This window comes from Rhea americana, unplaced genomic scaffold, assembly GCF_003343005.1.
Source record: "Rhea americana isolate MKP2758 unplaced genomic scaffold, rheAme1 scaffold_57, whole genome shotgun sequence".
NCBI classification, from domain to species: Eukaryota; Metazoa; Chordata; class Aves; order Rheiformes; family Rheidae; genus Rhea; species Rhea americana.
In genome coordinates, this window is record NW_028186723.1 from 1,311,445 (window position 1) to 1,325,848 (window position 14,404).

General features: G+C 40.8%; 1 protein-coding gene across 6 annotated transcripts in view; it reads left to right on the forward strand.

Moving 5' to 3' along the window:
• Positions 1-14,404, forward strand: part of VTI1A (vesicle transport through interaction with t-SNAREs 1A) — a 275,374-nt gene that overhangs the window by 249,475 nt on the left and 11,495 nt on the right. For 3 of the 6 annotated variants that reach the window (XM_085319143.1, XM_085319141.1, XM_085319144.1), the window contains one exon: positions 6,071-7,952. The exons of the other annotated variants lie outside the window; for them this stretch is intronic. Coding sequence is in view for 1 of the 3 variants with exons in the window: in XM_085319144.1 (XP_085175270.1) it covers positions 6,071-6,074 (4 nt within the window). In the remaining 2 variants the exon portion in view is untranslated. Of the gene's footprint in view, positions 1-6,070; positions 7,953-14,404 lie in introns of those variants that run through there. 6 annotated transcript variants of the gene reach the window in all.

Sequence of the window (14,404 nt, forward strand, 5' to 3'; positions counted from 1 at the left end):
GAGTGAGAGCAGTGCTGCCAGGCCCCGGGCAGGTTAATCTTGTGCTTCCCGTATTAACAGGGCAGCTTTGCTCTTCCTCACGTCCAGGCTTTCCTTTCCCTCCCTTAAATGCCAGGACTGCCACGGCTCGGACGTAAGCGTTTGTGTCTGCCCGGAGGTTGCACGCACKCTCGCGCACCTTCACTGCGCCGAAGCGTCAAGTGCCGGAGCAGCTGCCGGGCTGACCTTGGCTTGTTGCTTCCCGTAAAAGCTGCGACCCTCATTAGGAAAGCTGAATGCTTCTGGAAAGTACCACTGGGGCAGCAAATATGTTCTAAGAGCCTGTTGATCTGGTACATTTGTTTTCGGCGTGCAAAAAGCAGATCCTTTTGTTCCGGGGCTGGCACCAAGCTCCTGCTGCAGTAGGTTCAGCGTGTCTCTGGACAGGGTGGTCGGGCGCCTCGGAGCCGAGTCCGCACAATGTTTGCTTATTGCAAGAGGAACTGAAAGAACCTGGAATTCACTAGTGAGCGGCCTCCTGCTTCTTGAACTGTCCCGTTTCCCCCCTCCTGCTTTCCTTTTGTTTCTGTTTCAATCACTGTGTTACAAACACAATTTGAATCCCCACTGCAGATGGAGGATAAGGTAACGCAAACACGTAACAATCAAAATTTATCAAGTTAAAATGCTTGCACGGTTTGCACTAAGCGTTCAGTGTTTGCAGGGCTCGGTTTCGTTTTAAATCAGAACTGGAACAATTCTATGGCCACGCCAATAATATGAATGCACATTTTTACACATTTAATAATCAAAGGGACAAAAAAGCCCTAGTCTATAGCTTTTTCTTTCTTAATAATATTTGATTTTTACCTAAAATGATAGCACAAAGATATTTTTTTGTTGCTCTACCTGTGACTCCTTAAATCATGGTAAACGTGCATTATGATCTTCTTAAAAGAATAGGAACATTCCTTGTTAATTAATTTATACAGCTGTCAGTACAGCTTTCTGTGTTATTCATACTCTAAGTGTTTGACTGCCATAGATTTTCTTGCCGTTCCTGGCAAAGCTCCAGTGAAAGCCTGGGATTTATTAGGCTGACTTGGTGCAAAGTCTATTGATTGTGGCCTCGAGGGTAATAACTAAATAGAGCTGGAGCAACAAGTCAATAACACCATTGTTGCTACAGACTCCATTCACTTGAGGAGTTAGATTGTTTTACAGTGGCAAAGAGTAATCATGAGCAGATCAGCATGTTCAACAGGCTCTGTACCATGTTAGTGCTGGGGACTGTTTTAAAGCTTTCAGCAGGATCACTAGAGAATCGAGGTGGGGTGCAGGGATTAAGAACCCTGTAAACTCCTTCATTATGACTAAAAGGTTTCAGCATTAGTTTTTATCATCTTGCAGGGAAAAAAAAAAAAAGAGTCTCATGCCTGTATTGTTCTAATCTGGCATTAAAACTCTCCGCCTGTCGATCCATAAAGGCATGATAGACTTTGATTTAAATTGTGGACAGGGATATATACATGTACGGTGTGTGTGTGTGTGTGTGTGTGTGTGTGTGCATGTGTGTGCACATGAAGCAATGCAGGCACATGTGTATTAGCATTAAGTATGATTCTCAATAGCACAAGCTTCACCTCTGTGCAGTAATATTTCCTGGCGATGCCTGGAAAGAGGGCTCCTATTTTTTTAAATTCAAAATGAGGAAATGCTTTTGTTTATTGCTCCTCTAATCCTCCCATATGTTTATTTACTTTTAGAATTCTTTTCTTTTGTGGAATTATATACAAACCTACTAGAGGAAAGATGTTTATTTCCTGAGAGTTTTATCGTTTATTTGACAGTCTTTGACAACTACCATTGAATTAAAGAGCAGATCATTTTGAAAAGTCAAAATTGCAAAGATGGGAATTTCAGAACCAGATCTGGTAGATTTTGCACATGTTCTTGTATCCATCTCCAAAGAGTTGTCATTACAGCTTCTGCAGAAATACTGAATATTTAGAAAGTTTCTTTGTAACACCGGTTAGTAGTAGCTTACTCCCTTGAAACATGAAAGATAGTACAGAAAGCAATAATGAGGACCAYATAATATTTTTTTAAAAGTGCATGWAATTATGCTTTGTGGAACGAACTTGGAGGTCAAACAACAGGCTTTTATATATTCAGCAGTTCCACTGAATCCACCTCCCTTCACCTATTTGTTTTCAGAATTTAAGTTTTCCTTTTTACCRATACTGCTTCTAACCACACACTTTCAAAAATAATAGGAAAGAGCAGAACTCTCTTCCAGAGTCTGCAGTCATTTTAAAACAATGATATTTCAGAYACAAAAATTTGGGGGGAGAGGGAGATATTTTAATGATTTGGTGACTCTGACATCTAATGACAGTTTATTAACAATTTATCTGTCCGTTTTTTTCGCTGCTTGTCTTACAGTATTAAAGTTCCTTCATTTTATTTAAAGCATAAGAAGGGGTGGAACTGAATAGGAAATCCTGCTACCAAATGCACGGTGGGGTACTGAGCTTCCCTTGGTCAGAAGTAGTGCTTGCTCAGAAGCTCATTTAAAACTTGGAGAACAGTGAACTGAATTTAAACAACTCCCAGGAACCTGTTTTCCCCTAGGCCTCAGAAGTGGCCTCCCATGGAAAGAAAAGTATCTGATCGCTCGTAATCTGTATTCTGTCARGATAATTTTAATGAGAGGTTAGTAAATACCATATATTTGGAAACAAGYAAGCACAAGCTGGGCCTTTTCTTTATGACTTCCACACAGACATAAGACTAGCTTTCTGTCAGATGCTTTCACTTTGAATGAAGAAATTGTATCTACTCTGCTTAGGCTCAGTTCTGTGATCCGAGCAATTTTTGACATATCAAACCAGCCGAAAACTTAATTAGCTTTTGCATAGGAAGTAAATATGTAAGAGAGGCTTTGCGGAAGTCTTAACGCTTTTTCATTAAAAAGACGTTGATTTTCCTGGCTGATTGCAGTGTGATATGCAGCATGTACCAGAAGCACTGCTTATGTCCCAGTTCCTGTATTTCAGTCAGAGGAGAGAAAGGTAAAAGGAAAAATCCTTCACAAAATGTGCAAGTTGGCATTTCTTTTGAGTAATATTCTTGCAGTAGGAACGGTAGATTTACAGGAGTTAGAGACCAAACAGTTGAAGTATTCCTCTCCCCCTCCTCCCTTCTACCCTCCTTTTTTAAAGTATCTTCATCAATCAAAATCAACATAAATGAATAATGGAGGGAGATGAAATGTGAAGAGACAATAGCAGTGTTGTTTAGAGCTGACGGTCTTAAATTCATTGTGTCCTACAAGACTGCATGAAGAAAATACCTGCTCTCACAAGCCACCACTGCCATTTGGCCCATGATTCAGAATATCATTTAAGCAAGTGCTGATGTCTCTCTCATTGCAGCCAGCYGGGCTTCAACTCTTTATTTTAGAGCACAAGGGCTGTGATGAAGCAGGGCAATTGGGAGGGTGAAGGGTTGAAGTGACAGAGGAGAAGGGGAGGCAGTGTAAGTTTTCCCTTTCCTTATTCATTTGTTAATTTGGGATGACAGAAATAGAAATGGCATTCTTGTGAGCAGGTCAAAAGGGTTTTTTAGAACCAGCAAGAAAACAAGGAAGTTGGTGCAAAAGGAGTTACAGAGTGCATCATTTAAAATCTGGGGACCAGCTGAGGTTTTCTCAGTAAGAAAAAGAGAAAAGCATGTGTCCTTTGGCACTTCATGAGACTGGAGAAGCCACATGGAAAGCAAAGCCAAGAAGATTACACTTGTACCTAGGTTTCAGAGGGCATGGTTTATGGTTCGGATTTTGAGTCCTGACATTTTGATTTAGATACGATAGAGCTGAAGTCTTACGAGCTGTCCTTGTAGGAATTTGACACAGAGGTGCAAGACTCTCTTAAGGTCAGTTACTCTGTTTTTCTGCCATTTTAAAATGCCAGATCTTAAATGGGAACTTTCCTTCCTTCCTTCCCCACTGTAAAAAAAGGTCCTTGCAATTTTGACACCTTTTGGAAGCAAGCCTGTGGGAGCAAATGAAGATATAATTATTAGGCCCAAGCCCACAACTTCAAGAGGGTTAAAGCTGCTTGTTTTATTTTTGGTTCTTCTGTAAAGGTAGTTTGTTTCATAGAGCCATCCAGCCTGGGAGCATCTACTCAGCACTCATGAGCACTGGGAGTGTTCCAGCAATATTCAAGTCTGTGAATACATCTACCTCAACTGTATTTTCACACCTTTTATGATTTTCATTCTTCTTGAATGAAAAACAAAATAAAACAACTGCCTGGCACAAAGGATTGATGACCCTTCAGATAATTGTGGGGAATGCCCTTTAAAATCCTAATYTGAATGGGCAGAGCTGCAGCAGCACAGCACCTCGCTGCAGAGGGGCTTGAAGGTGCCACTTCTGTTGTGCAAACAATTTATTTAGTAGCTAGTGCCTTGACTTTTCTGCCTTTGTACTTCTGAAAGACGATCTCTTGCAAACGATGAACCTTTAGCCTTAATGAAGTACTGATCCCTCTTTAACATTTACTTAATTGGAGCTTAGAAGGAAAAAATATAGTGTAGTATTTTAAGAGAGACTGTGTAGCACCTTTCCAAGTTTGCATGCCTGTCAACGGGATGTCATCCTGTAAGTGTGAATGAATGACTCTATTTCCAGTTCGAGTTTCCATTCCTAGTGCAAAAATAGCACCAAATACACTATACTTCCAGAATAGGTATCATTTTTTTTTTTAACTTCATAAATCACACAGCATTAAAAAGTAATCTGAGGTTATTTCTTTATTAAAATGTTCTATATCCTTGCTACTAAGTTAAAAATACTAGAAAGGAAGGAGAAGTCACTGCTTAAAGTGACTGAATGAAATCACAAGAAATAATTCTTTTCTAACTGAGCACACTGTATTGTGTAAGGATACCAGTTATATTTAGCATTCCTCACGGCTTCCATTGTTGAGCTTTTTTTCTACAACCAGCTTGAAGTGCTGAAGCTTTAAGCCATMCTGTCATGATGCTGATGTTTCGTTGCAGAAAAAAATGTGTTCCTTAGCTGTTGCACTTACTTCAGCATTTGTGCCTTTTCAGATGACACCTGGCCAACTTTTTAAAACTGCTTAAGTTCCATTTACAGAGCGATGACGGCCTAGATAAGGGCCCTGAGGTGTCTAAGTCATGGCATGAGGACTCTAGCTACCTCCAAAGATCTGGTCCTTAAGCACTTAGTCCAGGAGACTCAGAGTTCAAATTATCTGACCCACTCCATAAGACAGAATTTGAGCTCTTTTTTGATTTTACTAACACAAGTCATTTATAAAGACTTAACAGAATATTATAATAGTGCAGAGAGGGGTAGATATAAAGTAGAAAACAATAACCAGGATTATAAATAACTGCTTGATCTGTAAAATTCTGAAATAGCCTCTTAAACTGATTGAATGTCTCTTAATATATGGTTAATCATCTAAATCTTTTATAAATAATTTATAAATGCCCCCTCRACATAAAGCATGACTAGTCTCTCTGTGTATTACGAAACATGACAGCTCAACTGAGGAAATGGAGCAATATTTCTGCAATATGGTCAATGAGACTTAGAAGRTGAATTTGGTGGTCCAGATTTTAACTGAGGAAAGTGAAATACTTACAGTTTCTAAATTGCCTTGTGCAAATTTGTTGTGCAAAGGTGGTCTGAATTAGCTACACTCTTTCTCAGAATTAAGTGGGCAGAGGAAGATAAAAGGAGAGATTCTTAAAGAGTTAAAACATGAACATGGAAAGATTTCAGAGTGGACTGGACCTCAATTCTGCAATATAAAACCCTCAGTGTCAACATGGAGTCTCCTCCTGCCCCCTAAACTGCTCCCGGCTGCCTCCATCCTGCACCCAGCTGCTCTCTCGTTTTCACCGACACTTCTGTTTGGAAGTCAGTGCCTTGAAATGGAATTGATCAGGTGCAAAATAGCTCTCCTCTCCCACTCACTTCTTTTTTCTTTTTCTTTTTTTATCCTGGATTGATTCCTTGATCTGATTCATCACATGGACCCATGAGCAGTTGAATCAGCACAGCTGAGGCTGGCATGCTGCAACGTGATGGCAGAAATGAAAACCAAGAGGAGGTGGGAGCAGTGGAGGAAGGGTCAGACCTGAGCATGACTCCTAAAATTAGTACTGCTGCTGGATGCTTCACATCTTGGAAACATGGTCTTGGACTGAGTACAGGGCATAGAGTGAGAACATCTAAAGTATAAACTCCCCTCTAGGCTTGTACCCCTTAAACATTACTTTTGCCGTCTGTAAAATGGGGGTAACGCTAGTTACCTCAGTGATGTGAAGATTAATGATTGTTCAACCAGTTACTGCGTGTTCACTCTGAGAATGAAAAGTAGACAATTCTGCTTTTTACACTCCTGCATTTTGCTGAAATTACTCTCTCATGCTTATAAACTACATGCCATTTGTAGTAAAATATTTGTTTTCAGCTGTGTTCCTCCTCTCAGAAATATGTTGTTACTGCAAAGACAGGTCCCTGTTTTTGTAACCCAAGTGTCTCTATTTTTAGTTTTAAGAAGTTGGCTGCATCTCTCGCTTTTTTAATATGAGTGTATATTTATAGCTCTTGCTATTGGAAGAGAATTTCCTGCAAACAGATCCATTTCGGTGGAGCTCTGCTCCGACACGGAGCCCTATGTGTTCCACCGAGAGACTGCTCCAGAATAAATGTCTGCTCCGGCTGTAGGATCAGCCCTGTGAACTGTAAACTTTATACTGCCTTCAGCACGTAGTAAATTTGCACGCGCAATAGGTATTAGTGACTGGGCATTCAATACTTGGCCATGTGGCATCCGAAGATATAAATGACACTGGAGATGCAGCACTAGCCCCTGTGTCCTCCTGAGCCATTTCCGGTTTGGATAATTACATTCTCAGTTTTCGCTGCAGTTTTAACTGGGGGCAGGAACTGTCCTCACACTGTCACTTAAAGAGGTGAGCCTTGTAACCATGCACCATTAAACAGCTGCTATATCTCGCCCAGAAGCACGTGAAAGGGCTTGGTACATACGGTTGTGTCTAGCTGACACTCTGGGCCGCGCACATCAGCAGCACTTGTGCGTGGGTAGCTGAGAGGAGACCCTGACCTGCAGTTGAGCTTGAACACACGTGTACTGAGCAGCACTTGTTCGTATAGTTTCAGGGACGTCAATAGGACTGCTGATGAGAGTAAGGATTGCAGAATCAGGCCCCTGAGGATCCTTAGGAATGAAAGGTATCCTGAACTGTAAGGTATTATTATGATTACTACTCTGGAGAACACAGAGGTATTGAAGTCGGCAAAATAAATTATGGAGTTAAATGTATAAGTAAACCAAGAAGTGGCTGATGTTTTTTGCATAGTAATAATCTTCATAAACGCTTCATTTGCACAGTTATTTTATTTTAAACTTTAGGCACAGTTTTGAAGCACACCTCAATGGAGATTTTTTTCTGTAATCTGTAAACTTTAATGAAAGCTAATTGGAGGACAAATTTTAATCTAATTAAAATGTGAATGCATAAAGCAGCAAGGATGAATGAAGCGGAATGCTCTATGGGGCACAGTTTTCAAACTATGATAATCCTGAATACTAAGTCAAATGAAACTTTTGTAAATGATGGTCGTGAACACTGCCAGCAACAGAACAACCTTGAGAAACTGTAAATGAAAGTTTTAATGTATTTAGTTTAAAATGGAAATCACAACTACGTAAGGGCTTTTTTTAAAAGAAAATATAAAGCAACACAGAGTCTCATCTGAAAACATAACAAGTAAATTAGCCAGAGGTGTACATTCCATCTAAGTTCTCATGATCAGCAGATGCAAATGTTTGCAGTGTGCCGATGAGTTATGAGCCCTAATGAGATTTCAATGCTGAGCAAACAATAAAAATTTATGCATTGCATAGTTTTAGTGGCCTTTGGCTTCATGGTTAGTGTTACACCCTTTCAACAGCTTTGGTAATATAATATCCAGCTGGCTTTGGAGGTAAGGAAAATTTTAGGGGTGAACTGAAATTGTGAGAAATAACGTGATTGATTGCTTTGTCAGAATAATGCATTTCCATGGTATAATTGTCCGTAGTAATCTTAGCCCGGGTACAGATACATAGGTTCTAGTTATGTTCAGACACAAATTCTGAAGGGTTCAGGTGAAAGATGGCTTTTGCAGCGTTTGAGCCAGACCATTTCCTGTGCTAGATACATATCCAGAGGTCTCACAAACAACCCCTCTAACAAGAACATTCCTGTCATAGTCCGATAATCGGGGGAATTGAAAAGCTGCACTTTTAGTAGCAACTGTCATGTGTCACAATAAAAGAAGCCGAGCACAAACGCAGAAAGAAATGCACAATAGATATTGAAATAAATGGGAGTCGTGGGGGGCGGAGGTGTTTGTGCATCAAGGAATTCAACTGGTACAGTTTGAGGGTAAGCTCAAATGTATTAAATTTAAGAGACCCGTTTGTGCATTAGGCTTTTATGAATCCAGAATCTTCACCATAATGGTTGCCTGCATTACCCTACATAATATTAAAATCTTAGTATGTGATTAATAGCAGATTCCCTGCATACGTGTCACAACACACATCTGCAGCAAATCTGCCAGTATATTTCTATGCTAGTTTTACTTTGGGGCCATAAAGTAATTCCTGTTTTGTAAATGAGAATAAACCTATTATGCACTAGGTTAGCTACACCCAGTTTCTTCTCTTTGGGGGAAAAAGAGCTGCTTATTTGATACGGCATCTCGAATTTCAGTGTTCAGAAGTGAGTTTAAGCCTCTCGTAGCTTTGCTTGAGCAAGCTGTTGGGAATTGCCTTCAACATTTCTTAGTTTTACTTTTCCCAAAACCTTCTGTGGAAAGAGTATTGAGAAACTTCTGGATAGCAATAAACTAGCAGACTTAATTATAAAGTGTTTATTACTAAAATTGTTAATGAGTCAACATGCAAAAAAGATATATTTATCCCTCTYTCCTCTTAAAATAGTAGTAAAAAATAACTTCAAAAAATCTTTTTCTTAAACTGTTCGGTGATGCAGTTTTGCTGTTCACAAAAGCCCTTTTTCCCATCCGCAAATAGCTACCTTTCACTTTGCCCCAAGGGAACAGAGCATAGCTCAAATGAAGCTTACCAAAAAAAAAAAAAAAAATTTTCCTGGTTGTAGCTCGGACTCTAGACTCTATGCATATTCACACATGCACACAGAATAAAAAGGAAAAGGCAGAAATGTTACTCTAGTTGGCCTTCTGGAAAGTTCTGGTGATTTGCTTTACTTACCAAAATCAAAACAGAACCCCCCAAAAAAACAGCTTAAATGACAAGCAAACATTAGGAAAGCAACATCTGTTTTGCATTCTTGGCATAAACTCTGCCCTTGCAACACAAGCTCTGACACAGGCGTGCAGGGCCACGACACCCCTCAGAACCGCTTGGTGCGCAGCCGTGTGGGGGGCAGACGYGGGGCGCTGCCTTCTTCCCGGAACTGGGGCTCCAACCCCACCGAAGTTACGGGCATCTTCCCGTTGACTGATGAGGACTGTAGATAGAGGCGTGTTCCTCCACGAGTGAATTAGAGTTTGTTGTTAATGACCGTGTATTTTTTCATCTTGTGTTTGTTCTCGGTGAAGTCGCCCCGCTCTGTCACTTCCCGGTAGGCGTCTGCTGCGCGTAGCCGCCCTCAGAGGAGCCGCCTTCCAGCGACAGCGCTGGCGGAGCGCTGGGGGGGCGAGGTGAAATAACGCAGTAGCAAGGCGAGAGACATGCGGGGGGACGCGGGAGACGGGCAAGAGCAGCCGAGGCTGAGCTGGGCGGCAGCCTGGGGAGCCGCGGGGGCGCGGCGGGGCCGCGCTCGCCCGCAGCCGCCCCGGCGGCCGCGAGGGGCCTGCGAGCCCGCGTCCCGGCGGGCGGGCGCGCCGAGGGCGGGCAGAGGCGCTGCGCGCCGGCCGCCGCTCTGAGGCGGGGGAGGAGCGCGGCCCTTCTCGGAGCTGGCTCTGCTCGGACGGACGGACGGACAGGCAGGCTGTCGTTCTTTCTGGGCATGTGAAAGGTTGAAACGTACCTCTCGGTGCCGTGAAACTTTTGGATCAAGTAGCTTTATCTTACATCGATTCTGAAGCGGTTAAATGCCAAAAAATGAAATACCTGGTCTGTAAGCGAGCGGGTAAGAGCCCGCTGCCAAATTGTGCCTGGGGCAGCCCAAACCGCCAAACCGTGGGACCGCCGATCCCCGACAGCCAGCAGCCGTGATCTCCCTTGTGCAGTGCACCAGCATGTCGAGCAATACTGGGGAGGGCTGTGCTTCACCTGTGAAGTTCAGTATATCTTTTTTTTTTTTTTTTTTTTTATGAATCTTAAAGAGTAGATTTAGGTATAGAAAGTTATTTCACAATTCTGTTTATCCACCAGTCCACCGGCTGACCAAGGTAGCTGCACCTGTGACCAGCTTTTCTGTAGAGATCACCAAAGAAAAATGCAAAAGTAATCAGCACATGTTTGCCTTTCATTTATCTCTGTCATCTGGGAATAAGATACAGATAGTATCAGGAGCAATAAAAGGTACATTCTGATATTATTTTCAGGTTTTTGTCTAGACAGAGAGGAGCAACCACTTGTATCTCGGTGGAGCACATGCACCGCCGCCTCCGCACACACTTTGCAGGCTGAAGGCCAGAGGGGGGTAGTAGGCTGTCTATATTAAAAAAAGCAAAAAAGAAAAAGAAAGAAAAAGAAAAAAAAGTTTAAAACCACCACCTACTCATCAGGTGATTGGAGACTGTGGTTGTAAAATGTGCTGCAGGCAGAAGTTCTGAAAAATCCCAGAAAGTGTTGAAAACATCTCTAAACAAGGTATTTTTCTCCTGCACCTTTCTTGCTAAAGGTCCCAATTGCTGCCAAGAAAACTAGTGAGAATGTTAGCTGCCAAATAAAAAATTTATGACAGTGTTTGGCAAAGGATTGTATCACTGCTTGTTTTATACATTTCCACAAGGCTCTTGAAGGGCTGTTGGACACATACGGCTCACTGATCACTGAGCTTTATCTGTTCTTTAGTATATATATATAAAAAAGCAAGCTCCAATAAAGTATGATTTTAACAGTATATTTTTTATTTTAATAGCCTCCTATAAGTGTTTGCTGTGTTGAGAATATAATTTCTAAACAACATTCCACATACAAAAAAATTTTAAAAAGCCCTTTACCTGACAGAGTTACTTGTTATTTGAGTTACTTTCATAGTAAAAATACATGATTTTTTCAATTAAAAATGTATTGCTTTTGCAGTTGTGCTTGTTATATGTTGGAGTCTGGGCCAATAAACTGCCTGTGAAAACATAAAGAGGTCCATTCAGTCAAAGTTGTGCCTGCCATTTATGTTTCAAAAAATGAGAAAATAATACGTTGGAATTGCATTGCTCACCAATATCAATTAGGTTTTTGGCTGTATCATTAAATTGATGTTGGGGGAGAAAATTGTTCYGGTGGATTTAGTGGAAAAAACATATTTCTGAGTACAGAGTTAGCACACTGACAATAATAATTAAGTTGGCCGACGTTGAAGCAACATCCTTAAAAATACTTTGCCTGTCTGAAGAAGCRAAATTGTCTGTTTCTGTCTTTTCAAACCGGTTATCAGATTAGGCTTCCAGCTGATAATTAGTGCTGTTTAACACACATCTTGTCATTCTGAAGGCTCCAAGCCCCCGTGTTTACTTGTATTCGTTATCGTGTGCTGCTGGAGACGGGAGGCCTGGAGGGTGGCGTGGCACCTTTCCGCACCAGGCTGCTGGGAGGCAGACATCCTGCTCTGCTCCTCTCCGCGGTGGCCGCGAGCGGGGCACGCCGTCCCCACGGGCTGCCCCCGCGAAGGGCCGCGGAGCCCGCACCTCCCCGTGCTCCCCAGGGTGCCCCGCCGGCCCTGGGTCCCCGGGGCACCCCCGAGCCCACAGCGAATATTCGAGAGCAGTCTGCAAACACTATGCGCCGTATATATGCTTACATTTTTCATGGTATTTGATATAAAGTACTCCAGACAGACCAGCATTAAGAGGATTATTTCAGACAGCATTAGGAGTTAATTTACAGAAGATTAGCTCCAAATCAGGCAGATATCATAAGCAAATTAGCATCAGTTATAAGAGATTCAGAATCAGGATGTGTGGTGTTTTTAACTTCTCCTTATATACTTAGTAGACTAGAAGTATTAGATTCAAGTACGAGAAGCATTGCATCGCAGTTAGTGAAGAACAGGTATACTTTATTTCTATATGCACATTCTTTAGTATGATGCTGTTTATTGGCAGTGAAACTGTTTAACTCCACTTCTCCATCATCTGCTGAATATTATATATTTCATGCCATTTCTTCATTGAGTAATGTTTTGTTTGGCCATAGAAATGATGTTTCCGTGGTGTGTTATAATATTTTAAGTAGATAATATGCAGCTTCACAGTGACACATTTTATTCTTTTCTCTTCTGTTAAAATGAGTCACATTTTAATACCAACTCATAAAATGAAGGAGTGTATAAAAACCCAGGTATTAGGGTAAAGATTACAGCTACTTAAAAATAGCTTCCTTAGTATTTAAGCCTGTAAATTACAAATTTGTTTTATTTCCATGGGAGCGATGGTTAATTTGTATTAATAAGTAGATTCTGTCCTTCAGTCAGGTTTTCGTATGTATTTTTCTGACTGCAGATAGGCATAAGCCACAATCCCATCCCAGAATCAGTTTTGAAACTAGTATCCCAGTTTCAAAAACACTTGCCTAACTTGTAGAGAAGATTATAAAACAGATGGGACCACGTATCTTAAACTCTGTGTTTTGCGTTGTACTGAAAGTGTTCGAATGTAAGAACAGGATTCTTTGGAGAAATGTGAATGCTCCTTTCCAAGAGATATTAAACTAATGTGTACACCTGATTTTTTTTTTTCCTTTTAACCGGAGAGGGAAGTCTGGAGAGTGTTTTGTGTTTTACATTTTTTTCCTTTATTGATGGACCAAATTCCTCTTGACAGAGTTGGCTGAGGTCATAAATGTCTCCCTATGTTCACTGAAACAGGAATCTTCACTTCTTCCATGAGATCACGAAAACTTACACCCACTCTAAGCCGAGCTTCTGCTTGCAGGTCCCTCTGGTTGCAGGGTCTGCAAGTGCTCTTGCACTTTGACTTTGTACCCTGTAGTTCTATGCAGCGCATGGAGGCTCCGTGTGGTTATTAAACCAAGGTGTCTGAGGCCGTAACAAAGTAGAGGCATTTCTGCTCCCCTAATAGAAATACTGTAACATGCTGAAAAAAAATACTCTAATAGTGGCAAGTATCTCCTGTCAACTAATTTGATAGTTCTCTATCAGGTAAACCATTTGTGAATACATCGATTCTTTTTATTTTTCACTGTTCTGACTTCACTATTCCCAGGTTTTCTCTGAACCAGTTGGGCAAAAATTGATTTTTATTTGTTCCACTGGCCTTGTGGAAAATTAGCTTATGAACTGGTTTTTATAGGAAGACGCAAAGCACAGAACAGGTTGAAAAATAAGCCTATAGCAGTCAAAATTGTTGTCTGAAACGTCTTCAGACTGGAAGGCTGAATTTATTGCTCAAAACAAGTGCTAGCAATGTGGAGGTGTGCAGTCCTGCTCATTATCACTGGAAAAGGGGGAACCAAAAAGCACAGTAAAAAATTAAATTTTAATAATGCTAGTGATATTTTCTAAATCCTTCTTGACAGAAAGATTCTCATTATTTTTATCTGTCTCAGAGTAGGCTCTTTTAATGCCGTCTCACAAATGGCCTTAGCCATGATTGTTTTCCTTTCTTTTATACCATTTGAAAAAAAATGAATATATACCAAAAAAAATCTATCATTCAAGAAGTGCCATGAAATGGTAACATTTTGGATAGCACATCTTCAGGAACAATTGCTGCAGATGCCTTCAGGTTTTTTACAAAAGAGGTCAACATTGTTAAGACAATTGTAGCAAACTTACCATACAAAAAGACGCCCAGTCAAATATAGTGTGATAAGGAGAAAATAATATAAGTGAAGTAATGTCCAGTCTCAAGCTTCATCACAACTAAAAGCTGTGGATTAATCATTAATTAAAGTGAAGCTTTCATCCATATAAGATATGTATTTTAGTGGCATTGAATGATTATGATACTTAATAAAATGCAGACTTAACACATTTTTGTTTTCTTTATGTTGTGCAGAATGTACATTTAACTATATATATCACAAAAACCAATGTGCAATCATGTATGTTATGTCATTTTATAGCTTGCATATATTCTTCTGGAAAAATAATTACTTTAGCTTTGAATGTTGGGGAGAGAGATTTTTTTTTT